Source organism: Colletotrichum higginsianum, chromosome 5 (assembly GCF_001672515.1).
Source record: "Colletotrichum higginsianum IMI 349063 chromosome 5, whole genome shotgun sequence".
In the NCBI taxonomy this organism is placed as follows: domain Eukaryota; kingdom Fungi; phylum Ascomycota; class Sordariomycetes; order Glomerellales; family Glomerellaceae; genus Colletotrichum; species Colletotrichum higginsianum.
In genome coordinates this window covers 4,419,489-4,442,706 of record NC_030958.1, presented here as the reverse complement: position 1 = coordinate 4,442,706, position 23,218 = coordinate 4,419,489, and the positions used below count along the sequence as shown (strand labels likewise).

The window sequence follows — 23,218 nt, the reverse complement described above, 5'->3', positions numbered from 1 at the left end:
GTCAGGAAGGGGTCGTTGACTTGTTCGACGCACCTTCCGCGCTTCCTTAGCTTGATTCGCTTCCTTAGCCTTGTGAGATTTGTCGAGGGATGGACCTTGGCGGAGAAAGGTGGCGGGTGAGTGAACGAGTGAGTAGGTACCTACCTAGGTGGTGTTAGATGGATGTGACGAGAGTACATCGTAAGGTAGCGATGAGAGTCTTCTAGATTTACTTCGGGTGGAAGGAAAGCACGAGCGATTCGCCGACCGATCCCTTCCTTTTCTTGTACCGTCCGGCAGCACGCTGCAATCTATCTACAGTCTGCGATTTGCCAACCTCTCCTCTGTTCCATGTTCCATGAACAAGCAACAAAAGCTCGCCCGCCGCAATCTAACTAAACCTTTCTCAACTCGCCGCACATGACCCTATTGTTGCACGTATTGCCCACCTTAGTCTCCATTTTCCATACCCTGCCCTGCCCGGCCCTGCCTGCAGTGCCAGATCGCGGTCGCGAACGAGGGGGGTAGGATATACTCGCCCTCTCTCCCATTGATTGCCGTCGAGAGGAAATGAACATGATTCGATGACGGCAGGAGAGAGACCAGTGGTAACAGCCAGCAACTAAGGGGTCATGCCAGACGTCAATGAGGCAGGTGAGCCAGATGGAAGAAGGCATTGCAAGCAAGCACAAGTATGTGTCTGTACTCTGTACGGGTACCCTGCCTTTGTCTGGATCGAGGTCTCGCCATCGACCTTGTTTCCCTGACTCCTACTACCACCCCAGCTTCAATAAAGCAACACCGTCCAGCGGCGGCACTGCCAACTCATCATTGCATAGGCCATGATGGCCTGCATCAGAAGGGGCCTGCGCGCTTTCGTTGCCCAGCCTTTTGTTTGTCTGTTCGCGCGCGCACTACCTACCTAGCTACCTGCCTAGCGACCTAGGTACACTACGCACCGCTGCATCAAGGCGCCTGCTGCTGCTGACGCGCCGGCACCCACCAACCCACGTCCAAGGTATCCGTACCCGTCCACCCATCTTCCCAAGGATGAGGGGAGTAGCAGTACATACCTCAAGCCCTTTCAGATTGGCTACGATACTTGACGATTGAGGCCTTGCTTCTTTTCCCCGCGTGGAGGAGGAGCAGCAGCAGCAGCAGCAATTACAACAACAAAACAAAGTCAACCGTTTAAGATTCTCTCTTCACCTCCAAGTATCCGTGCCGGAACCGAGCAGACCTCACGACACTTGACACTCGTTACCAACCCCTCGCACCCCTCCCTCTCCTCTCGGGTCTGTCGCCGTCGTTGCCTGTTTCTGGCCATCCAACGGTTTGCATCTGCGTGGCTTTGTCGGTGGCTTCTGTTTCTCTCGGCCCTTCCACACTCGCCTGCCCTGCCGAATCCATCTTTGCTCGTGTCATCAAACCTTTGCCTCACCTTACAGCAAGATGGGCCTTTGGTCGATCTAGGCGACATACGGCATACGCTGCAACTCTCGCAATGCAATTGACACAGAGTGAGGGGCGGGGGGGCGAAGAGAGAGAGAGAGAGAGAGAGAGGAGAGAGAGAGAGAGAGAGAGAGAGGAGAGAGAGAGAGAGGAGAGAGGAGAGAGAGAGAGGGACGTACGGATACTTCTCTCACTATTAGAGAATCGAAATGCAATCCGCCAGCGCACCCCCGTTGCTCCCATTACTACCGTCTCAACAGAGCTCCCCCATGCCAATGCATCTCGCCCCCGTCGAATCCACTCCTGGCAGCCATCTCTCGGCGCTCAGGGCGTTCATGCACGTCGTCCACATCCCTCGCAGCAACTAGATGTGAGAAACAACCTCTTCACCGACCTTGCCATCCTGTCCGCGAGAGGGGGACGCTGCCGCCTGCCGGGGGTCCTTGAACCTCAATCATGGTTGGCCTCCGATCGCCTATCGTTTAGTCATTGTCGCCGTGTGTCATCGATTTTCCCTTCCCTTGGAGGCTGGAGAATGTCATTCGACCCCCATGGAATTGGAGAGCGCCAGTAGCAGCAGCAGCAGTGGCATCACAAGCGCGAGAAACAAAACAGCGTCTCGCCGTCATACCGGCTCTTCTCTCTGCTGGCCACTATTTTAGTCGGTACCCTGGCACACACGCTCCCGAGCCAACAAACGAACGACCGGCTGTCCAGCAAGCGCTCGCTCATTCGCTGCTTAGTGACGGCACCCTGTTCCGTCACCAGAAGGGGTCGTTACCGGTGTACAGATACATAACGTACGGGGTATTGTCCGTCTTCTCTGCTGCTGATTTGTCGAATTGCTGGAGGAGTATTTGTATTCTCGCCATCTCTGACTGGAACAAGGCGGGCTGCGCTACACGACAAGGCAGATCGACAGATGGAGGTTTATGTTGTTGTTGGTTTTTTCCCCTCGTTTTTGGCTCTGATCATTTCGTGCGAATCGCCCGCCATCGCTGTACATCATTGGGAGCCACCGGATGATCCCAAGCGTGGGCCCCCGGCGCCTGGCCGTTCAACCATTGTCGTTACCCTGTCCCGGCTAGCATCAATTGGCCCGGCCAGGCTTTGCCTGACATGGCACGGCGAACCTAGAGTGGCCGATAACTCTTACGACAAGAGACGACTCCTAGCTTCTCCGGCCTTCTCTGTTGCTATCACAATGTCACCTTCCAAGTTGTCGGTGTCGTCGTTCCAATCCCTCAACCTCGGGTCCCGCAACACAAGTGACTAACCGGCAAGCGGAAACAAGGGGACTCGATCTCGGCGTTTAACGTACTACAGTCGCAGTGCAGTCATTGATGGAAGGGTTCGCTAGCCTTCCGAGTCCGAACCTACCGCAGCCCAGATATGTACATGCACGCAAACCCAGCAAGCAGCGTGCGATGTACATGGCCTCATAAGTATAGACATGGCGATGGCTGGCAGAGCTCGGCCCGTGACGAAGCAACCGACAATTGGCGGTGGGCAACAACACCACCACCACCAGACAGACTGGTTGATTACAGGTGCATCATTAGTCGCCGCTAACAGCTAACAGCTAACAATTCGAGCTCTGGTTTCTCGCCAGTTGCCCTTTGTCCCCCCCCTTTCCACGCTCACTGGATGCGCACTGGATAGGGCCGCCTCGATTGTTACCAGGCACATCCCTCCACGGGAGCACAAAAGAGTCAAATAAGCATGCTCTGGCGTTTTGACTCGCCATCAGCGCGAAGCAGATTACCCGAGACCAAACCTGGACCCGGCATCAGCATACATCGTACTGTATCCCACATGTCATGTTGACTCCTGGGCCAGAGTTGCTTGGCTTCTTCTTGGGAGATACGAGTGCCGTGCCAATCGTTTCTGCGTACAGCCATTGAGGCCGGCTCACCAGATTGGTCCCCAGGCTTCGAAGAGGTTCCATTTCGCCACTGACGCTGCATTCGCAACCCTCGTCGGTCTTTGCCTTTCCTCTCAGCTTCCCCCCTCGAAAACCGGCAATGTTGTCTGTTGTAGCCCTAAAGCAGCTAAAGCAGCCCGCTTTGCGACCTGGCGGGCTACAGACTTTGCCCAAAGTTTCGACCATGTAGGCATGTAGGCATGTACTTTGCTTGCATATGGAGGCGCGCGCCTTTGCTTGTGATGATGATGTCGTTGGCAATTAAATGCAAGCCGACTCTCAAAGTGTAAGTCGACCGGACCATGGTCGACGGCACGACCGGCGGCTGGACAGATTGCGCGCCGGAACCAGCATCAGGGCTACCACCTAGAACACCGTGGCAGGTCATCTCCCAGGCTGGGAAACGCACTCGAGATGGCTCTGGCTTCTTTACACTCTTGAGACTACAGCAACGTCTCTCGATACTCCATCGCTGCAGCACAGGCACTATTATACCAGGCGGACCGAAGCACAGCACTCAAGGGTGCAAGAGCAGCAAGAGAGACCAGGCGACAAGCAGATCTTCGCCTGGGCCTGCCCTGGCCCTGGTGGTCCTGGCCCAGCGATGATGCCGGTACCCCCCTTGCCCCTCCCCCCTCTCTCCCCCTCCTTGGTGTGTGGAGTTGTCTAGTCTCCAGCGGATTTTATCAACTGGCAACGAGACGAGCCAACGCAGCAAAGCATGGGTCACACTCTTTCGAGAGCCGCATCGCCGCTTGCATCTTGAACCAGAACTAAAACCATTTTTTATTATTTTCATTTTTTGGGAGAACCACCCCATTTTGCACTTTCCGCAGTGCCCGGTTTTTTCTGCTCCCTGTCCACTCGGCGCCTGTCATTTCATGTCCCTGCCCAGACGCATACGCAGACGCCCTGCTGCTTGTCAACCTACCTCGTCTCCTCTTCTTCTCCTCCGAGGTACACACACACACACACACACACACACTCTCTCTCTCTCTCTCTCTCTCTCTCTCTCTCTCTCTCTCTCTTGCATCCCCCTCTTTCTCTCGTCCGGTCCCTCATTTCCCACCGCAGCCGTTGCCGCCGCAGCTTTCATTACCGCATACTACCACGGGTAGTGTTGTTGCTATGCTGATGTACCCTTACCAACTTCGATGTTGGACCTGGGATATGTTGCTTGACCACACTCTCCCCACCCCTCCCCCTGCCCCCGCACTAGTTCATCACCAAGCCTACAGCACGAGAGAGAGACGAGAGAGAGAAAGGAGGGGGTTAACGCACCTTTTTCTGCAATAAAGCAGACACATGTCTCGCCATTAACGGCTCAGATGGTTTCCTGCAACCCAACCCAAACAAGCGGAAGCCCTGGATACGTAGTCTAACTTACAACACCACCTACCTATCTCCCACCTCCCACACCCACCACACGCACACACAACTCATCCATCCACACATTTTTGGAGAGTTACAACACATCAGCACCCCTTCCACCGAATTTCTTCATTTTGTTCCGCCCCCTCCATACCTCCTCCCCAGGCCTTACTTCTCCAGCCCGAAAACCACGAAAAACCGTGGGAAACTTGACCGATCCCAGCCCAGTTCTTCTTCTTCCAGTCTTGCCTGCCTGGGCCAACCCATACATACTCGCCTACCCTCGAGCACACTCCGAATCTCTGCCCTACGCCTTACATACAACCCCCGCCAAAAAAGACAGCTCGTCGTGTGGTGCGTAGACTGCGTGCGAGCCCAGCCCATCCTCCACCACAGACTCCTCTGCTCGCCTCGCCGTTGGGCTCGATTGCATCCCACGGCGTCCGGATCTTGATCTACATTGTTTGGCTGAGAGTTAACCTCTTCTCTTGCTTCACTTCCCCCCTTCTCTCTCCGCGACTTTGAGACAACGCCCTCCCCCCCTGCCACGGCCAGTCCGTATCAGCACCTGGACCTGCATTCCTGAACCACGGCCCCGTCTCTCAATCGACCCATTGGGGACCACCGTCAATATGGGAGGCTTTTACATGCAGTACCTTGAGAGTAAGTCATCAACGGAGTCTTGCAGATGGGTTGTTGAAACCCAATGCTTCCCTGAACGTCGTCATCACCATTATCTGTATAAGTGGGACTAGCCATTATGACCTGAGAAAAGGGTCAGATCGTGTGGCTGCCCCTGCATGCTGTCAAAGGCGAGGATGACATGCGCTTCCTGGGCCCTGACGGATCGTGACGAGCCAGGGTAAGGCCTTGCCCTCCGTTATCGACGTCAGCTCCATACTGCGGCTCCCAAGGGAACGACATGCAGTATTCAAAGAGAGGGGCGAGGGGAGCGGTTGAAGTTGGGCTCGGATGCAGGTGCCTCCACCTCGGCGAGAGGCGTAGATGCGCAGATCTCTCTCAGCTCTGTCATTATCATGATTCTCAAAAGACGTGCAGACGACCAGGGGCTAACGATCCAATCTAGGTCTTTGCCGACGACGTGGATGGAGGGATCCCACATACGAGTGCTACCGGGACCACAGCGGTTACACCTGTCTGGTTCTGGTCAACGGACGAGAGTATCAGACGGATCTCGCTTACGAATCCGACTCGCTGGCCCAGGAGAACGCCGCCATGCGTGCCTTCATGGTCTGCCGCAACTTCTCGGTCAATGGTGGCATGCTTGCCCGCAACGGCATTGTTCAGGGGTTGCCGGCCACTGAGACCGCCCGCCACTCCAAGAAGAGCCGTCACACGTCGTCCAGTCACAGCTCACGAGACAGCCACCGTCGATCCGGTCACCATTCGAGCAGCAGCTCCACGGCCTCTTTTGACTAGAGGCGGATAGGCAGCATACGCCTCTTCCTGTCATGACGACAGAGAGGCCCAGGACGGACGGCATTTATAAAAGAGGCCGAACGGCCACAAGGCGAAACGCACCTACGAACAAGAACAACACCTCCAGGCGTCGGGCCTGGGTGCTCACAAAGGGGGAAAAAAGACGAAGAAGAAAAAAGATATGGGCCAAAACGGGCAAAAGAGACGCGAATTTTCCATCTGCGACGACTCATAACGACTTAACGACCTAGACTCATGGTTTCCGCGCGGCACATCTGGTTTTTTTGAGCTTCATGATCCTACCGGCCGGTCAATTTCGAATTTTCGGACACAACCCGTTGGGATATTTCTTTCTTCTCGAGAACTGTTTATGCCCTTTCATGACTCCTTTTTTCTTCTTTTTTTCCCTCACCACCGGGCGATTGGCTGGGATTGTACAGTACCAGTCAATGGCCGATCATTGCTTTCGAACTGATCAACAGCCAGATGCGACTCTGGCCGTTCGACTATCATTTCCGCTCATGACGTTTCCCACAGTCATTGTTAGTGCAGCATACTCACTCATCAAACTAAATACTCATCAGGTTAAATTTTTTGTTTTGTTTGTTCTCTCTCATATTCGACCGATCCTTACAAAAGATTGCAAAAAGGCTATCATGATGGGTGGCTAGACTCATGGTTGAGGCGTGGGACTCGGCATTTTTGATGATTTCTTCTACTCCGCTTTATTTTCCGCTTCCAAAAACAAAACGAGACCGAGAAGGAGAAAAACGAGATTGGGTGGGAAAAGGAGGACATAATGGAAAACCTAGCCAGCAACTTCCTGTCCATCTCTTTGCCCCAAAAGCGAAGCACCATTTCCGTTCTTCCCCCCCCCTCTTGGCAAGAGCACGCAGTGGATTCATGTCCATTTTTGACTATCTTTCCTCAAGCTGAACACCACGATACGTGGTGTGGCTATTTCAAGGGCGGCGAGAGGGAGGCAAACCTGGCTTTCAACAGACGACTGTAGGCGGAGGAATCTAATAGGTGGCGGCGGATGGAGGACCACCACGCTGGAAGACAATCCGAGGGGGAGGATCTTGGCTAGGACGTTTGTGGTGGAGGATGATGGATTTGATGGCCCTCTGCCCTTTTCTCTCCTGTTTTTCTGCTACGCTTTGCTTGGCGCGTACGATGACGATAACGACCATTATGATACACCCGCTCTCCCTCACCCACACATACACACAGAGACTTGATGACAATTGATGCAAGAACAGAGATACACATCAAAGAAACAAAAGCAAAAAAAACCTCACGTTCATTGAGATGGGACCATCAGACGTGACAGGAAGGCATTCGCGAGCACGTGTTTATGTGTTTATGTGTGTGTGTGTGTGTGTGTGTGTGTGTGTGTGTGTGTAGGATGATGCGAGGGAGGACGCGACGACAGAGCAGGTTGACTGTCGTAAAATAGACGTGGCATATTACCCCTTCCTCTTACTCCTATGTGGTTGAGTGTCGGACGGATATGTACGCCCCGGGTTTTCGGAGACGGAAGACGCTTGAGGTTGGCGGTGGAAGCCCGGATCCGAGGATGTGGAACTGGAGGGACGGGCGGGATAGCAGGAGGGGGGCGGGCGGGCGGGCGGCACTTTTAAGGGGGATGGCACGGGATATCTAATGTATCGGCTGTCAAGCGCAGGACTTCCGAGACACGGTGCCCACCCACCGACGCAGAGGACGCAACATGCAGCGTGCGAAGGCAGCCACACGCATACCTTAGCGTTCGTAGCCAATTCATGAACCAGCATAGGAACGTCGCGGGCAGTACGGTTCACACTGCAAAGATGATGATGGGGTCTTTTGTGATGTTTGAGGCGATGGATGGATCGAGGGACGGGTCTGCGAAGAGGGAGGATAAATAGTCTGACCGAAAAAGGGGGAAAGAAGAAGCTGCGCCACAGACTCGAGGGCCATCGGGCGATGGATGATATTGCTGTCGACGTGGCCGAGAAGACATGTAGCCTCACCCTCTCGGAGGGCGTTGGCTTGTTTCCAAGGGAAAGGCGGACGGTTTGGGCGAGGAATACATCCGTTTATGTAGCCATGCCCGATTTTTTCAAATGTTCAGGATAAGATCCCCTGGCGTGATGCCGGGATGCCATCTACTTTTTTCTTTTTTTCTTTTACCTTTTTTAAAATTTAAATTTTCTTGTTGATCTGCAAGAGTCAAGCATCGGAAGGGAGCGGATTCGGATGATTTTCCTCGCCTTCTTTTCGATGGGTGAATGGGACGGACGGGAGTCCGTGTGATGTGCTGGGATGGTGCTGGGATTGCGAATCTCAGAGAGACGGGGGGACGGGATATCGTCTCGTGCTAGTGCGCGTCAGGACCAGGGAGGCCTGACCTGGTGGTCGTGAGGGCATGCGAGAGTCTGGACATGTCGCCCCGGTGGACGGACGAGGTTTGCGAAGCCTCGATGGCCTGGCTGGCTTCGACGCCGACGCCGGGCGGTCCCCGGGATGTGGATTGTGGCATGTGGGCGTGGCGCTGGCGCGCTGTCATCGTACATGTCACGTTGGTTCTGGCCTCGCCCGGGGCACCCTTCACCATTGCTTCCTGGCGATGTTTGAGAGGAGCCGAAGACGTACGTCACGTCGCATGTTGAGCTGTCTCCGTTCCCACTCGTCACTGGGCCTTGGTGGTGGGCGAGTATATTCTCAACCCATCATCGCCGAGAAGCCGAGTGCGCAAGTGGCTCGGGTGACGATCTGTGAGTGTTGTTGTGGCTTTGCTTGAGGAGGGGCCCCTCTATAATTCAAGGTCACGGGATGTCTTCTGCGACCATGGTCCACTGCTCTTTCTGGTGGGGGCTGTCACCTCGGCGGGAGGCGTAGCGACGGGCTGAAGAGGAAACCGGATGGCGAGATGTTGGAGCGTGATTCCAACTTTGGATTTATAGCACGTTTCGTCCAATCGGAGATGGATACAGAGGCGGAGACGCCAAGGGGTGAGATGAGGATGCTACATTGCACGTTGGTCGTAACCTGCGACATATTTTGGCGTTGGACGCAGCAACACGAGGCGGCTGAAGAATCCGGCGCCCGTCTGCAACGTCTTTTCGTCTGGTCTTGTTGAGCCATGTTGAATGACGTTTGTCTGTCCCGTGATGGCGTCCTGAGTCCCGAGAGGGGGGAAAAGTCGCGGGTTGAGTTGGTACTTGACACGGAAGGGGGGCGGGCGCCGGTCAGCTGTCGTCGGACTGGAGGGAGGGCCCTTGCATGGGCATCCCGCTAAGAGGATTCGGAGCGGTCGAAGGCAGAAGAGGAGGACGGACGCTGTTGCGGAGTTACGGCGGTGTTTTGGATTTGGATGTCGCAAGCCGTTTCTCTCTCGGAGCGGCAAGCAAGGGGGTGGACCGCGGTGGGGGAGGCCTAAACAATTTCATCAATTTCATCAATTTCGGCAGGGGAAATTGGGGACAAGCCAGTCTGACAAGTGAGTTGCAAAGGGGTGCAAATGGGTGCGAATTAGTTCGAATGCGTGGGATGATGAGATGCAATCTCAAAGATGGAAAGCTTTCCCCATTGCAGCCCCCACTATTTGTGCCGAGACTGTCCAATGCCTGGTATGGAAGGGGGCTTGGGAGGGTCGTCTGTAACAGGGCGGAGGCGCAGACGTTGCATACGCACACGCACACGAACATGTCATACCCGTGATCAGTGGTGGTCTGTGATGAGAGACGAAATGAAAGAGAGAGAGAGAGAGAGATGGTACAACGGATGCCATCGTAGAGTTGAGTCGAGTCTAGGCAGATGCAAAGTCACTCTCCATCCGTCCTATGTAGGTCGATAATGCATACAAAGTCCAACGTCAAACCCCCCTGACAGCTGGGGGTTGCGGCGAAGCGTTGTAGCGTCTTTGCATGGACCTCTCTCGACCCCTCGCGATAGGATTGGATGAAATCTTGAGGAGGGGACTGCAAGCACGGGGCGGGGGAGGGAGACGATTGGATGGGATTTCGCATTGAACATGGGAGACTACGGTACGTACTTATTTTTATTTTGTCTCCAAGGTATCCGTACTTACTTACCATGTAGGTAGGGGACTCGAGATGCCCATCCAGGACGCAGCCGCACCGAGTCGCCAACCGCAAGCACATCATGATCCAAGTAAAGCGTGGGTTGCGTGATGCATAGTGTTCGGACGGGTATATCTCAGCTGCAACTCGTTTGTCAAAACGTGGAGCTGTAGATGGCGCTGATTGGAACTAGGACTCACTTGAGAAGGGATAAAAAGGAAAAAGGGGGGGGGGGTCTAGAACAAAATAGATGAGAGGTGTCAGACACGGGCGCTGTGCGATACGGGTAGGCAGTCCAAGGTACCTATTTCGAGGCCTCAGCCTCCCAGGCTTGCCGGGTTCTTGTTCCTTACCTAAGGCATCCATCCGTCCATTCATGGTGAACACTCCCATTCCGCCCCCTGGGCCCCTTCTCCCCCCTTGCGGCAGTGCCCTGTGCTTTTGCTGTGCTTGCCCCCAATTGATTGCCTGCCTGGGCCGGTCTCCTAGTTGGTCCCTCTTCCCCCAGAGTGAGTGAAATGGGTACAGCACCTTCCTCAGGTAGATAGGCAAAGTGAGTGAGTGAAGAGTGACCTTTGGGTGTAGAGATGTCGTGTCATTTTTGAAGGTGCCCTGTCGCTCTCCTTCCCCTCCCTCACTCTGCTTCTGTTTCCGTCCACTGCACTGTGATCTCTGGAACACTTCTAACCTCCTTCTTCTCTTCCTCTCTCTCACTCCACTCCCTTTTCCCCCCATCCATCATCTCCTCCCTCGTTACTTCTTTCATCGCACTCGCTCTTGCAGCTTGCAACTGTCCCCAGCCTGCCAATACTCCATCGCCCGATTCTTCCTTCAACACACACATTTCGTTGTAGAGGTATCCCTGGAGAAAAAAAAGGCCTGCTCTCTTTCCTCAACAGCATTGTAATCTATTCTGGACTGGGCAGAAAACCCCGATTTTGTTAACCTATCAACCAACAACCCCTTGTCGCTGCCGAGCATCGTTGGCCGACCTATCACGCTACCCAGCTGAAAGAACACTTTCAACTTCTTACATCCCAATTCTTACACTCGTTTACCCGCGCACTGCACATCCCAAGGAAGCTGTTGCTGCATCTCCCCTTCTTTCACTTGACAACTCGATTTCCTACTACCACATAGCCTCTCAACCACAACACCATCAATATGAAGGGTACGCATCAGCAATACATCCCCCCAAAAGCTAGCCACCCGCTTCTGTTGCCAGACCTAGCCTTGCTGGTTGCGCTGCGCTGCTTCTGCACATCCATGGCCGAGTGACTGGCGCGCAGCAGACAGCAGCCAAGCAAGCAAGTGATCAACCAAAGAGACCTGCTAACCCCTATCATAGCCATCATTCTTGTCGGCGGCTTTGGCACTCGCCTTCGCCCTCTGGTAAGCCTATCTCTTCTCCTAGATTGACGCGCGGCATATGGCGGCTCCGCCAGGCCGTCGCCAGCTACTTCCACTACTCCCACTGCTCCGGACACTCGGCAGACTACATTTGCTGACTATGCTCTTTAATGCGCAGACCCTGACCCTCCCCAAGCCCCTGGTCGAGTTCGCGAATAAGCCCATGATTGAGCATCAGATCGAGGCTCTCGCTGCTGCAGGTGTCACCGATGTCGTTCTCGCTGTCAACTACCGCCCCGAGGTGATGGAGAAGCACTTGGCAGAGGTTGGTTCTCCCCCGAGCTCCTCCGAGCTATGATACGCGGCGCACCGCAATACTGACGCGAGGCATGTACAGTACGAGAAGAAGTTCGGCCTCAACATTACCTTCTCCGTCGAGACCGAGCCCCTCGACACCGCCGGCCCCCTGAAGCTGGCCGAGAACATCCTCGCCAAGGACGACACTCCCTTCTTCGTCCTCAACTCGGACGTCATCTGCGACTTCCCCTTCAAGGACCTCGCCGAGTTCCACAAGAACCACGGCGACGAGGGCACCATTGTTGTCACAAAGGTCGAGGAGCCCTCCAAGTACGGCGTCGTCGTCCACAAGCCCGGCCACGCCACCAAGATCGATCGCTTCGTCGAGAAGCCCGTCGAGTTCGTCGGCAACCGCATCAATGCCGGCATGTACATCCTCAACACGAGCGTCCTCAAGCGCATTGAGCTCCGCCCCACCTCCATCGAGAAAGAGACCTTCCCCGCCATCGTCCGCGACGGCCAGCTGCATAGCTTCGACCTTCAGGGCTTCTGGATGGACGTCGGCCAGCCCAAGGACTTCCTTACCGGCACCTGCCTGTACCTCACTTCCCTCACCAAGCAGGGCTCCAAGGAGCTCGCCTCCCCCTCAGAGCCTTACGTTCACGGCGGCAACGTGCTGATCGACCCGACTGCCAAGATTGGCAAGCACTGCAAGATCGGCCCCAACGTCACCATCGGCCCCAACGTCGTCGTCGGTGACGGCTGCCGTCTGCAGCGTTGCGTTCTGCTGCCCGCCTCCAAGGTCAAGGACCACGCCTGGATCAAGAGCACCATTGTCGGCTGGAACAGCACTGTCGGCAAGTGGGCTCGCCTTGAGAACGTCACCGTCCTTGGCGACGACGTGACCATTGGCGACGAAATTTACGTCAACGGCGGCAGCATTCTCCCCCACAAAAGCATCAAGGCCAACGTCGACATCCCCGCCATCATCATGTAAACCAAACCGTCCGAAAGAAAATCAACGCTCTATACCTGACCCCGTCGGACATCTACGATTGGGGCCCGACTTCTTCACACTTCTTTCTGCGCGCCTGTTCTTATCGACTTTCTAATTCCAAGTTGCGACACGAATCACCACTCCACTCACGAGTCTCGAGAGCTTCAAGAAAGGGGGAGGGGGCGAAAAACCAAACAATTCCATTTTTGGCTGGCGTCGGCAGGGGGGGATCATTTGGCGAGCGCAGAAAAGCATCTGGCTTTGCGATGTTGACTTTTTTTTCTTTTTCTGGGAACGATGATTGTCCCAATTTTGCCACGAATGCAGAGAGGAACGGTACTCGAGGGTTTTCCCTGTTTGAAGGATACTCCCCTCGTAAATGCCGTTGACACGGGCGGCCCGATTGTAGGGTTCTGCCCGAGACAGACGACAATAAAGACGATACCTGTTCACGTTTTTCCTTTTCCTTTCCTCGCAATTGCAGATGGTGACAAAGTCCCTCCTTCATGTTGGTTGATGCACAGGTCTATGCATCTCAGGCCTCCCTCCATCTAAAGATTCAAACTCGGGCATGGCGACACAGGCATTTCCCAAGTGGGTGTGCAGAACTAGCAAAGGAGGAAAACTGACTTGATAGGTAGTGGTATCCTGTCTAACCCGAAGCAAAATACATGCCCAATATCGTCCCAACAACCCATCCCAAAAACGCTCTTCTTTTTCTGTATCCAAACGACTCCAGATCCAAAAAGAAAATCCCTTACTTACTCGACACACAGTACTGCTGCTGCTCTATTCAAGGGCATCGCGCACCCAGCCCCTCGACATCTCGACAGCCTGCTCCCACTTCTTGAACATCTTGTCCGTCTTCTCCTTCTCGAGGGACGGGGTGAAGATTTTGCGGCCCGTCTGGTTGACGTGCTTGAGGTCCTCGAGCTCGTTCCATACGCCGAGAGCGAGGCCGGCGGCGATGGCGGCGCCGAGGGCTGTGGTCTCGCGCATGGCGGGGCGGTCGACGCGGATGCCGCTGATGTCGGCCTGGCTCTGCATGCAGAGGTCCGAGTTGGAGAGGCCGCCGTCGACGGCGAGGGATTCGAGGGCGTGGCCCGAGTCCTTGGCCATGGCGTCGAGGATGGCTTTTGTCTGGTAGCACGTCGCCTCGAGGGTCGCGCGGGCGATGTGGCCCTTTTGGGTGTGGGCCGTGATGCCGACTGCGGTCGAGGTTAGCATTCGGTCAGGAGGGTAGGCGTTTCACGGCCATGACGACGACGATGACGAGAAGTGGGTCGGACTTACACAGCGTTCCCTTGGCGTCGTCGATCCAGTAGGGCGCGAAGAGGCCGCTAAAGGCCGTGACGAAGACGACGCCGCCGTTGTCGGGGACCGTCTCGGCCAGCTCGGAGATGCGGGTGGCGTCATCGATGAAGGCGAGGTTCTTAACGAGGAACTTGACGCCGGAGCCGGCGACGGCGATGCTGCCCTCGAGGGCGTAGACGGGCTTGCGGCCCTTGCCGAAGTCGTAGGCGACGGTGGCCAGGAGGCCCGACTTGGAGATGACGGGCTCGTCGCCGACGTTGTAGAGCAGGAAGCAGCCGGTGCCGTACGTGTTCTTGGCCTGGCCGGGGGAGAAGCCGCACTGACCGACGAGGGCGGAGGACTGGTCGCCGAGGCAGCCGGCGATGGGGACGCCCTTGAGGACGCCCCGGGCGAGGGAGCCGAAGGCGGTCGGGTCCGAGGAGGGAACGATCTTGGGCAGGCGGATCTTGGACTTGTCGACGCCGAAGAAGGAGAGGAGGTCATCGTCGTACTGCAGTGTGCGGAGGTTCATGAACATTGTGCGGCTGGCATTGGTGGAGTCGGTGACGTGGATGGCGGCGTCGCCGCGGTCGGCGCCGCCGTTGAGGCGGTAGATGAGCCACGAGTCGACGGTACCGAAGGCGAGGTGACCCGCATCATAGGCTTCGCGGACGGCGGGGACGTTGTCGAGGAGCCAGCGCAGCTTGACGCTGGAGGGGTAGGTTGAGAGGGGCAGGCCGCAGAGGTCCTGGAGGGTGTCGGCGCCAGGGCGGGCGCGGAGGTCGCGGACGAGGGAGGCGGTGCGGGTGTCAGGCCAGACGAGGGCGTTGTGAAGGGGCTCGCCAGTGCGGGCGTCCCAGAGGACGGTGGTCTCGCGCTGGTTCGTGATGCCGACGCCGCGGATGGCGGAGGCCGGGTGGCCCTTGGCGACGAACTTGGCCGTGGCTTTTTCGATGCACTCCTCGACGGAGGCGAGGAGCTCGAGGGGGTCGTGTTCATGCCACCTTTGGGGGAAGGCTTTGTTAGCGGTGTGCCAGATGTCCCCCCGGGAGGGAGGGGAGGAAGAGAGACCGCAATGCTTGGAGGAGCGACGGCATGTCAAGGGTTGTAGGAGGAGAATCTGTAGACTCACCCGGAGCGCGGGTAGTGGTTCTCGAACTCGATCTGGTGCATAGCGACGGGGTCGCCGAGGCCGTTGAAGATGAGGAAGCGTGTCGAGGTGGTGCCCTGGTCGATGCTGCCGACGAACCATTGCTCCTTGAGCTCCTCCGGGGTCTCGGTGATGCCGGCGGGGAGGTGCTCGGCCGGATCGGCGGCGACGCGCGGGCGTTTGGGGTCTCTCGTCTCGGCCATTGCGTTGTGGTTGATGGCGTCCTCTCGGGGGTTGCTGTTGTGGGGAGGTTTGGTGAGTATAGGCAGGTTAAGAGGAAGAAGGAGGGTGAATGTTGAGGATGGCAAAGGACGCAAGGGGAGGTAATGGAGGTAAAGCCAATGGCTAGTTTAGATAGAGAAGCTAGAGGGCAAACCGGGGTTTTACTTTACTGGGGAAGATTACAGGGGCGGAGAGTATCACGCGGAGAAAAACAAATGGACGATAGGGGCTGGAAGGGGGTACAAGGGGAGGAAGAGGCGGGAGGACGAGGTTTATTCTTTTCGCGAAAAGGCCGTAGAAGCCGACGTGGTGGCGGGGACAAACAAGGACGGGGGACCTGAGGGGACAAGACAAGGGCGGGATCGTGAAAGCGGCGTGGGGATTTAGCAATGGAGCACGGGGGTGTGGTGGTAAGGGGACGAGGAGGAAGGCAACGGATGGTTTTTTCTTCTTTCTGTGCATGTGTGTGGTTATGTTATGGATGGCATGGTATGGATTGTTTGGATGAACTGACTGCCTAGCTAAGTATATCGTCAGCCGAGGATGGCGGCCACTGGCGGTTTCGGTGCTGCGAGGTTGAGAAGAGGTATTCCCGGAATGTCTGACCCGCGTCGTCCCGCAGGTCTGGGAGGTTGCGGCGGGATCACGAGGGAACAAGGAGGACGAGGCGGCGTGTCTGTCGTTCAGGGTCTGTTTCTGCGACAAATTTCGGACGGACATGTGTGGCGGCGGCCCCAACTTCAGCTTCGCGCCGGCGCTCGGGATGATGTCAGAAGCAGACGCCGGGCGCTGATTGGAGGAACAATTGAGGGGTCTGGGACGCGGCTGCTGCTGCTGCTGCTGGAGAAGTTGCGCGCGATGAGTAACAGCACCAGTAGCGGCGCCGACGACGTGGATGCGACGCCGCCCCCACGCCACGCCTTTGTCGTTGCCATTGCCATTGACCTGCTTAATGGCCTTCAGGACGAACGATCTAGGGAGGATGGGGGAGATCCCGGGGGGGAGTGCTATTCGGAGGCGCATGGCGGGCTCGGAAACCGATGTCTTTTTATTTCGGGGGGTTTTTTTTTTGGTGTCTTTCTTTCTTCCCCTCCCCTGGATGATGCGTTTGGGAACGTCTCCTCGCACCTTTCCGCGGCGCAATTCCGAAGTGCATTGGATGGAGACGTGGGGCACTCGGGCATGTCGGGATTTGAGGACCGAGATGGTCCCCCCTCCCCATTATTGCCAAACTTTTTCTTTGGGTCCCCCGATCCCGTTGCTGGGGTCTGGGGTCGACGAGAACCCGAGGGGTTCCCACACCGAGCATGCCGTCCGCCAGTTGTCGGTAACTCGGTGTGACCACTCAGCATGTCACCGCTGTCCCCTGTCCTCTACAGCATCAGAAAGGCCACAGAACATTGAGTGCCTGTCTGTTCTTGGAACAAACATCCATGCTACCGCAGCAACAACTTCACTTGATTTCATGCTGAAGGGGTTTTCTTTTCTGGGGGGGTTTTCTTGCTTTCCGTTCAGCAATCCTTTCGTTTTCCCCATGCATTGCCTTGACCGGACGGTGCGTCATATTCCTGACAGGTAGTAAGACAGCTTAAGTTTACATTCTGGTGGTTGGCTATTGCCGGCGTAAGCTTATCGATATAAAAGTAGGTGAGTTTGTGTGTACTATGGAGTAGATTGACAGTCTACTTTGTAGGGGCTGTCACCAAGTAAAGGCTGGCAAGTCTTTTGCGAAGGACCACGCAGACTACTGACCTTCACTAGGAATGGTGACAATACAAGCCTGCAGTGCCAACAGTCTATAGTAAGGTTACCAGTAGGGTGGTTACAACCCTTTATCCCACACAAAGTTAAATCGATATTTATTCCAAGATCCAACATTAGCTTGCCTCCAATAGGGAGAACAGGCTTTTGCGGATTCATGAAGCTCTTGTCGTGCTAATGGCATCATGACGCTCCTATAAAAAGAAGCTGAAAGAACTACAAGCCAACAGCTAGATGAAAAGAAATGACACTTACCACCTGGTTCTGAAGCTCCATCCGTCCTTGTTCTACATCGTCACCTTGGCTGGTTCACTGAATCCTCAGGAAGAGGGATGCCACAAACTATCCCGCAACGATTCCAAGAAGCAGGAATGGAAGTACCCCGCACAATGAGCGTCGATCATGGGTTCCGAGCCCTCGACAACCTCGATCGAGGCCCCGAATCCGATGACAGTGTACCTGCCAGAAAGACGGTTAGCGATTGTCGTCACAAGAGGAGCGTAGCCGGGCGACCACAAACCGCACCAAGGGGTTTTGTCGCACTTCCCATACTAGAGAGCAGAAGCTAAACAGCTTCCACACCAACCGCGACGCTTCAGACACTACAGTTAGCCTGTCAATAACACCATCAGATGCCGCTGCGAACCCCCAACAACTGACCCAAGCCAAATAGAATGCCCAAAACCTCGACCTTCTCGTTCGATCATGACGTAAACAGACGCTACCGGTTTAAGTATTGTGAGGACAGTGCGGAACATCGAACTCCGAAATCGAGGGCTGTCGGTGCAGCGTGGTTGGCCACATGAACAGCTTTTGATTGATCACGGTAAGTAGCTACTTGATCGAGAGAACAACGTCGACCGGACACGCACTACTTCCAAATGTGTTATAATTCCTACCGGGAACTGACTGAGACTCCATCGACGAGGCCGGTCTTTCGCCTGTGAGGCCAGGGTCCAAGTCAGACTGCATCTTGATTTCAGCGCGATGAACAGTTCTCCGAGACTTTTTTTCTTGCAAAGCCCGGTTGGGAACGAGGCCAAAAGCGAAGATGGTAAGAAATTCTCGAGGCTACAGAATAGCAGAGGAGCCCAACAAATTACCAACCAATTGTTATGAAAAGGTGGTTTCCACCCTTGGGACGCTGGCCACGAGCGGCATATTCTCCCTAACACAGCGCTCCAGAAAGCACCCCCCCCCCCTCGTCCCCTAGCGATTGCATGCCTCCCAGTTGCAAGACAATGATGGGCATCAAGATTTGGTATTCGGTACCGTAATTCTGTTTCGTCCGGGGCAACTTTGCCGACTACAGCATGGAACCGCTCCTTCTGAGTGTTGTCACCCGAACCATCACGCTGTCGTTATGGCTCAGCAGCCTCATCCACCGAGTTTTGTTGTAGGGACTGAGAAGTTCTGAGGTTTGGTGCCGGTCCTTACAGCAACCTTTGTTTGCTAGGGGTCGTCAGGCAGCACCCGTCGTTCTGTGAGCACACATGCAACCCAAGACTTTGGGGTATAGAACTCGGTACGGGAGTTTTCTCCATCTGTTTCTTCATGACAGTACACCAGGATTTCTATTCAGAGATGGAATCAAGTTTGCACCTAGTCAGAGCGAGAGGGGTGAAGCGAAGGGTAGCATTTTGGGATAGTTCCGGGTTATTGACATTGGGTTGGGTAGAAAACAGCCATTTTTTTGGGGCTGAGCAGCTCTTTGTAGAGCTCTTGAGGCCGTAATCGGCACCTGTCTTGCTATTACGAAGCCCTTGCGCCCGACACCGAGTACATGGTGTTGGTTGATTGCCATCTGATGGAAACATGGATGATGAAGTGACGACGGAGGCCTTGCTCGAAAGAAGTCGTGAGATACCTAGGGGAGGTATGGGGACGTGCACGAAGCCGGTCCGTTCCCGGCGAGCTTTGACCACCAGCTCCGATCAAAGACCCACAATTGTCACTGATGGCCCCACTAACCCCTCGGTGACTTTCCTTTCCACGAGGTGACGTCCCCATCTCTAATCTCCCGAAGCTCCGGCAACATCTCCTGGAGCTCCAGCAAACACCTCTCTCAACCCCCAACCCAACCCAACTCCAGAACAGCCACGTAAGATGACAACAGCGTCTCCCTTCCCCTTCCCACGGGAATACTCCTTCCCGCCATTCTTCACGCGCCAGACAAACCTCACGACCCACCACGCCCAGCTCGTCAAGTGGTCCGACCTCATCCTCGCCTACTGCCGCCACCACCGCATCTTCAAGCTCTCCCTCGGCGCCGCCATCCCCTCCGCCTCGTCGGCCCTCCCGCACGCCCTGCCGAACCACAATGCCGCCGCGTCCTCCTCCCCGCACAACGAGCCGACGACTTTCTCCCCCGCGACCGCCGCGTCATCCGCCGCCGCCGCCCCTGAGGAGCTCTTCCACAACAGGGCCCTGAACAAGAGGCTCTCGCTCGCCGACGCGCGCGAGGTCCTCGAGTTCATGCGCAAAGACGGCCGCGCCGAGCCGCTGCCCGCAAGCACCGACGTCTTTTGGATCTACTGGCGCACGCCCGACGAGTGGGCCTCCGTCGTCGAGGGCTGGATCGACGAGACGGCGCAGAAGGGCGTCGTGCTGACCCTGTACGAGCTCACCGAGGGCGAGAGCACGAGGGGGACAGGTGAGCACACCTGCTTTTCTTTTCTTTCGTTTTCTTTTGGTGTCCTTCTTTCCCCGCCAATAACCGCGAATGCTAACCGTTGCCGCCGCGTTTACAGAGTTCCATGGCCTCGACCCCGACCTTCTGGCGAAGGCGCTGCAGATCCTCGTCAAGCGCGGCAAGGCCCAGATCTTCGGACAAGAGGACTCGCAGGGTGTCAAGTTTTTCTGATTTTCGAGCCTCCGCAGCGTGACTATGACGAGCCCATGATCAATTTTTGACACCGGCATATATAACTGAGACATACCACGTTCACACATTATTTCTCCGAGCGATCGTCACGACTACCAGGAAAAAGCATCGGGCGGTGGCCCCTCCTCCCCCTCCTCCAATGAACCATCCAACTCCGAGCCAGCGCGCGTATGTACAACTAAAAACTACAAAAAGTCATGCAAAGCTACGAGTTTCCTGTCAACCACCAAAAAAGCAACAAAAAAACATCTTATGCGCCCTTGTCGAAGAAGTTCCGGGCAAGATACTTCTCGTCAAAAGACACCTGCTGCGTCATGGCCACATCCAAGAGCCAGTCGGCCGCGACTATGCGAGGGTCCATGTGACCCTTCCGCGCCATTTCCTCGAATTTGGGCCACAGTGATCTTTCTTCGGCGCTGTTGGAGCTGAGGAGGTAGACCGGCTCGGGCGGTGCGCCGCCGTCTTCTTCCTCCGTCGTCGGCTTGATGGTCGTACCACTGCGCGCACGATACAACTTGAACATGGCTCCGTTGGCCTCGGCAATGGCCTTGTAGCTATCGGGGCCGTTGCAGATGTTGGCCGTGCAGTAGATGGGGACAGTCCAAAGGAGCTTGCCAAGATTGGCCCTCGCTCTGGACACCGCTGTCTCGATCGTGACGCCGAACTTCTTCTCGTTCTCTTTGTCCTTCAAGAGGAACTCGTCAGGATCAGGGACCTCGCCCGTATCCAGGGCAGCGTCGATAAAATCGGAGGAGAGGATGGTCGGTCCCTTGGCCAACGTCTTGAGGAACTTCACTGTCCGCACCATGTGAGGTGCGGCGAGGTAGTCGCATGGTTGGTTATCCTGTACGATGAGAATGCCCATGTCGCGGAGTTTTCTCTGTGGGTTGTTAGCATGATAAAAACCAGACGTCAGGAAGCCGACCTAACTTGCCCTTTCTGAGTCTTCCTTGGATTTGCCATTGACCCATCTTGTGAAGCCAGTCAATACAACTCTCATCTCGACATCTGGGCGCGAAGATCTGCTCTTCTTGGCCGGCCTTTCGTCATCCTCGTCGATATCCATGGGTTGCGCCGGGCTTGATGTGCGCCGGCGTTCCCTGTCGATTTGATCGGCAGCACGCTTGCCACCCCACGGACCGTTGCCGTCCTTGGCTCGCTTCTTTTCCTTCTCGTACAGTGCGATATCCGGGGCGATGCGCTGGAGGTTGGTGAGGGCCTTGCTCTTTGCGCTTCGGCTGCCTGTTGAGATGACCGACGGAGTGTCGTTCTCCTTGTCACGGCTGCCTTTTTTGGGACGGATGGGCGTCATGAAGCTGTCGTCAACGACCTCTTGCTCCTTCACCTCCTGTCTGCCGATGACCACGCCCTCTGCAGGTCCGTGGTTGTACGAGTTCTCTTGCGCAGCCTCGAGGATCTTGCGCTTCCTCTGAGCTTGCGGCGACATGTGCTCCTCGCCACCGGGGTAGTGGGCCTCCCGCAAACAGTACTCGTCGAAAAAGGTCTGGCCGATAACCTCGCCCAAATTCGTGCGAACCGGGAAGTGGGAGTATTTTGGGACGGAAACCCTCTGCATCTCGCATTTGGCGTAGCTCTCTTCGATCCACAGGTGGTTGACCGTCTCGATATTCCAGTCCTTGGCCGCCTCGTACTTCTCGCTACTGTTTCGTGCCGTGATGAGGTGGGTGTTTTCTGCCTTCATCGTCTTGGTGTACGTGGCGCCCGTTGCTCTGATCAAGTTCTCGAGGTATATGCGAGCGTCGCCACCGTAGTTGGAAAGGCATATCTTGAGGTCCTTGAAGCCCGGGATGCCGTCCTTGGGAACCGGGTAGTGGAGAAGCCGACGGAGAGGGGATGTCCACTCGTTGTGGGTGATAAGATGATAGAGCCAAGACAGGTTTCCGACATCCTTCCCTGACTGAGCTGCCTTGACATACTGATCTCCATGGCGGTATTGGCAGACAAAATAGTCGCATATATCCACGTCGTCCACAATCCTGCCACCTCCGTTGACAATGAGCTGCTTGACAACCTCCAACGATCGTGCGGTGATGTTAAGGTCCGCCGAGAGCATGACTTTCTTGTCTCGGAATATTGTGGCGGCCCTGCGGGGGCCGTCGGCGAGGTGATTAGGAGTGGTCGAGGTCGCTCCCTGGAGATGGTTGTATTGGGGGATCTGAACTTCGCCCTGGTTCTCGGGTCTGCGCAGGATTTCGGGTTCGGGGAGCATGTAGGGGCCTTCGTCGATTCGTTTGCCGAGCTTGAAGCAGTCTTCGAACCTGGAGAGGCACGTCAGAAACGATGCAAAGTTTGAGCTCACCAAACGTACCAGTGAGGCAGGACAATCTTGCACTTGAGTCCCTTTTCCTTGGCGGTGATACACTTGGGATGGTCCATGGACAAGGCGCAGATGTGAGTGGTCTGTCGAGAGACGTCGGCGGTTTCCATACCGCCCATGGCCAAGGTGGCGCCAATGATGGTCTCCTTGTCGATTTCGGGGAGTCCGGCGCAGGTGATGGTGACCTTGCAGAAAAACATACGCGGATCGGGGGAGTAGGGCCGAACCTGGGCCTGTTTACTCCTCAGGATGGATGCCTTGATCCAACCCGGATTGATGACGGGGATCATGTAGGCTTGGGTCTCGGTGAACTGGGGAAAGTCGATGGTGTTAGAAACGATGTGGGAAACCGCTTCGAGCCTAATGGAGCCATCGCGTCTCGGGTCAAGGACTGTACCGCCACGGCCCTTGACGATTTCTGCCAGCTCGCTGATTTCCTTGGGAGCCAGGTAGGCGCTTGGTACGAAGGCGAAGGTGCATTCTGCGAATAAACTCAATGGGTCAGCCATGGCTGGCGTTCGAATGAGGCATGTGCAAATGGAAGTAAAAAGAGCCGGCGGGCTTCGAGGTTGAGCTTAAGGCATGTGCGTGGCGATATTCTGGGGTGGGCTTTCGAAGCTTCGTTTGTGGTGACGAGGTGTGGATGTATACAATAGGATTAGGTACAGAGGCGATTTTGACGCGAAAATGTTA

The 23,218-nt window shown here is 55.7% G+C and overlaps 7 protein-coding genes across 7 annotated transcripts; 3 read left to right on the top strand and 4 right to left on the bottom strand.

The window, feature by feature from the left end:
• Positions 1 to 5,358: 5,358 nt before the first annotated feature.
• CH63R_08199 (uncharacterized protein) lies at positions 5,359 to 6,166 on the top strand (the record flags this gene model as incomplete). The annotated part of the gene is made up of 2 exons (XM_018303173.1): positions 5,359 to 5,389; positions 5,814 to 6,166. 2 exons carry the CDS (start codon positions 5,359 to 5,361, stop codon positions 6,164 to 6,166), a joined length of 384 nt encoding a protein of 127 aa, XP_018157951.1.
• Positions 6,167 to 8,528: 2,362 nt separating this feature from the next.
• Positions 8,529 to 8,765, bottom strand: CH63R_08198 (uncharacterized protein; the record flags this gene model as incomplete). Its single annotated transcript, XM_018303172.1, has 1 exon — positions 8,529 to 8,765. One exon carries the CDS (start codon positions 8,763 to 8,765, stop codon positions 8,529 to 8,531), a length of 237 nt encoding a protein of 78 aa, XP_018157950.1.
• Positions 8,766 to 11,397: 2,632 nt separating this feature from the next.
• On the top strand, positions 11,398 to 12,877 carry CH63R_08197 (Mannose-1-phosphate guanyltransferase; the record flags this gene model as incomplete). The annotated part of the gene is made up of 4 exons (XM_018303171.1): positions 11,398 to 11,404; positions 11,582 to 11,625; positions 11,762 to 11,908; positions 11,981 to 12,877. The coding sequence occupies 4 exons, from the start codon at positions 11,398 to 11,400 to the stop codon at positions 12,875 to 12,877; spliced, it is 1,095 nt and encodes a 364-aa protein (XP_018157949.1).
• A 789-nt stretch (positions 12,878 to 13,666) lies between these two features.
• CH63R_08196 (Glycerol kinase) lies at positions 13,667 to 15,523 on the bottom strand (the record flags this gene model as incomplete). Its single annotated transcript, XM_018303170.1, has 3 exons — positions 13,667 to 14,085; positions 14,171 to 15,174; positions 15,303 to 15,523. 3 exons carry the CDS (start codon positions 15,521 to 15,523, stop codon positions 13,667 to 13,669), a joined length of 1,644 nt encoding a protein of 547 aa, XP_018157948.1.
• A 3,886-nt stretch (positions 15,524 to 19,409) lies between these two features.
• CH63R_08195 (ESCRT-II complex subunit) lies at positions 19,410 to 20,166 on the top strand (the record flags this gene model as incomplete). Its single annotated transcript, XM_018303169.1, has 2 exons — positions 19,410 to 19,956; positions 20,054 to 20,166. 2 exons carry the CDS (start codon positions 19,410 to 19,412, stop codon positions 20,164 to 20,166), a joined length of 660 nt encoding a protein of 219 aa, XP_018157947.1.
• Positions 20,167 to 20,437: 271 nt separating this feature from the next.
• Positions 20,438 to 21,052, bottom strand: CH63R_08194 (BRCA1 C Terminus domain-containing protein; the record flags this gene model as incomplete). Its single annotated transcript, XM_018303168.1, has 1 exon — positions 20,438 to 21,052. One exon carries the CDS (start codon positions 21,050 to 21,052, stop codon positions 20,438 to 20,440), a length of 615 nt encoding a protein of 204 aa, XP_018157946.1.
• A 60-nt stretch (positions 21,053 to 21,112) lies between these two features.
• CH63R_08193 (BRCA1 C Terminus domain-containing protein) lies at positions 21,113 to 23,034 on the bottom strand (the record flags this gene model as incomplete). Its single annotated transcript, XM_018303167.1, has 2 exons — positions 21,113 to 22,466; positions 22,517 to 23,034. The coding sequence occupies 2 exons, from the start codon at positions 23,032 to 23,034 to the stop codon at positions 21,113 to 21,115; spliced, it is 1,872 nt and encodes a 623-aa protein (XP_018157945.1).
• Positions 23,035 to 23,218: the final 184 nt, after the last annotated feature.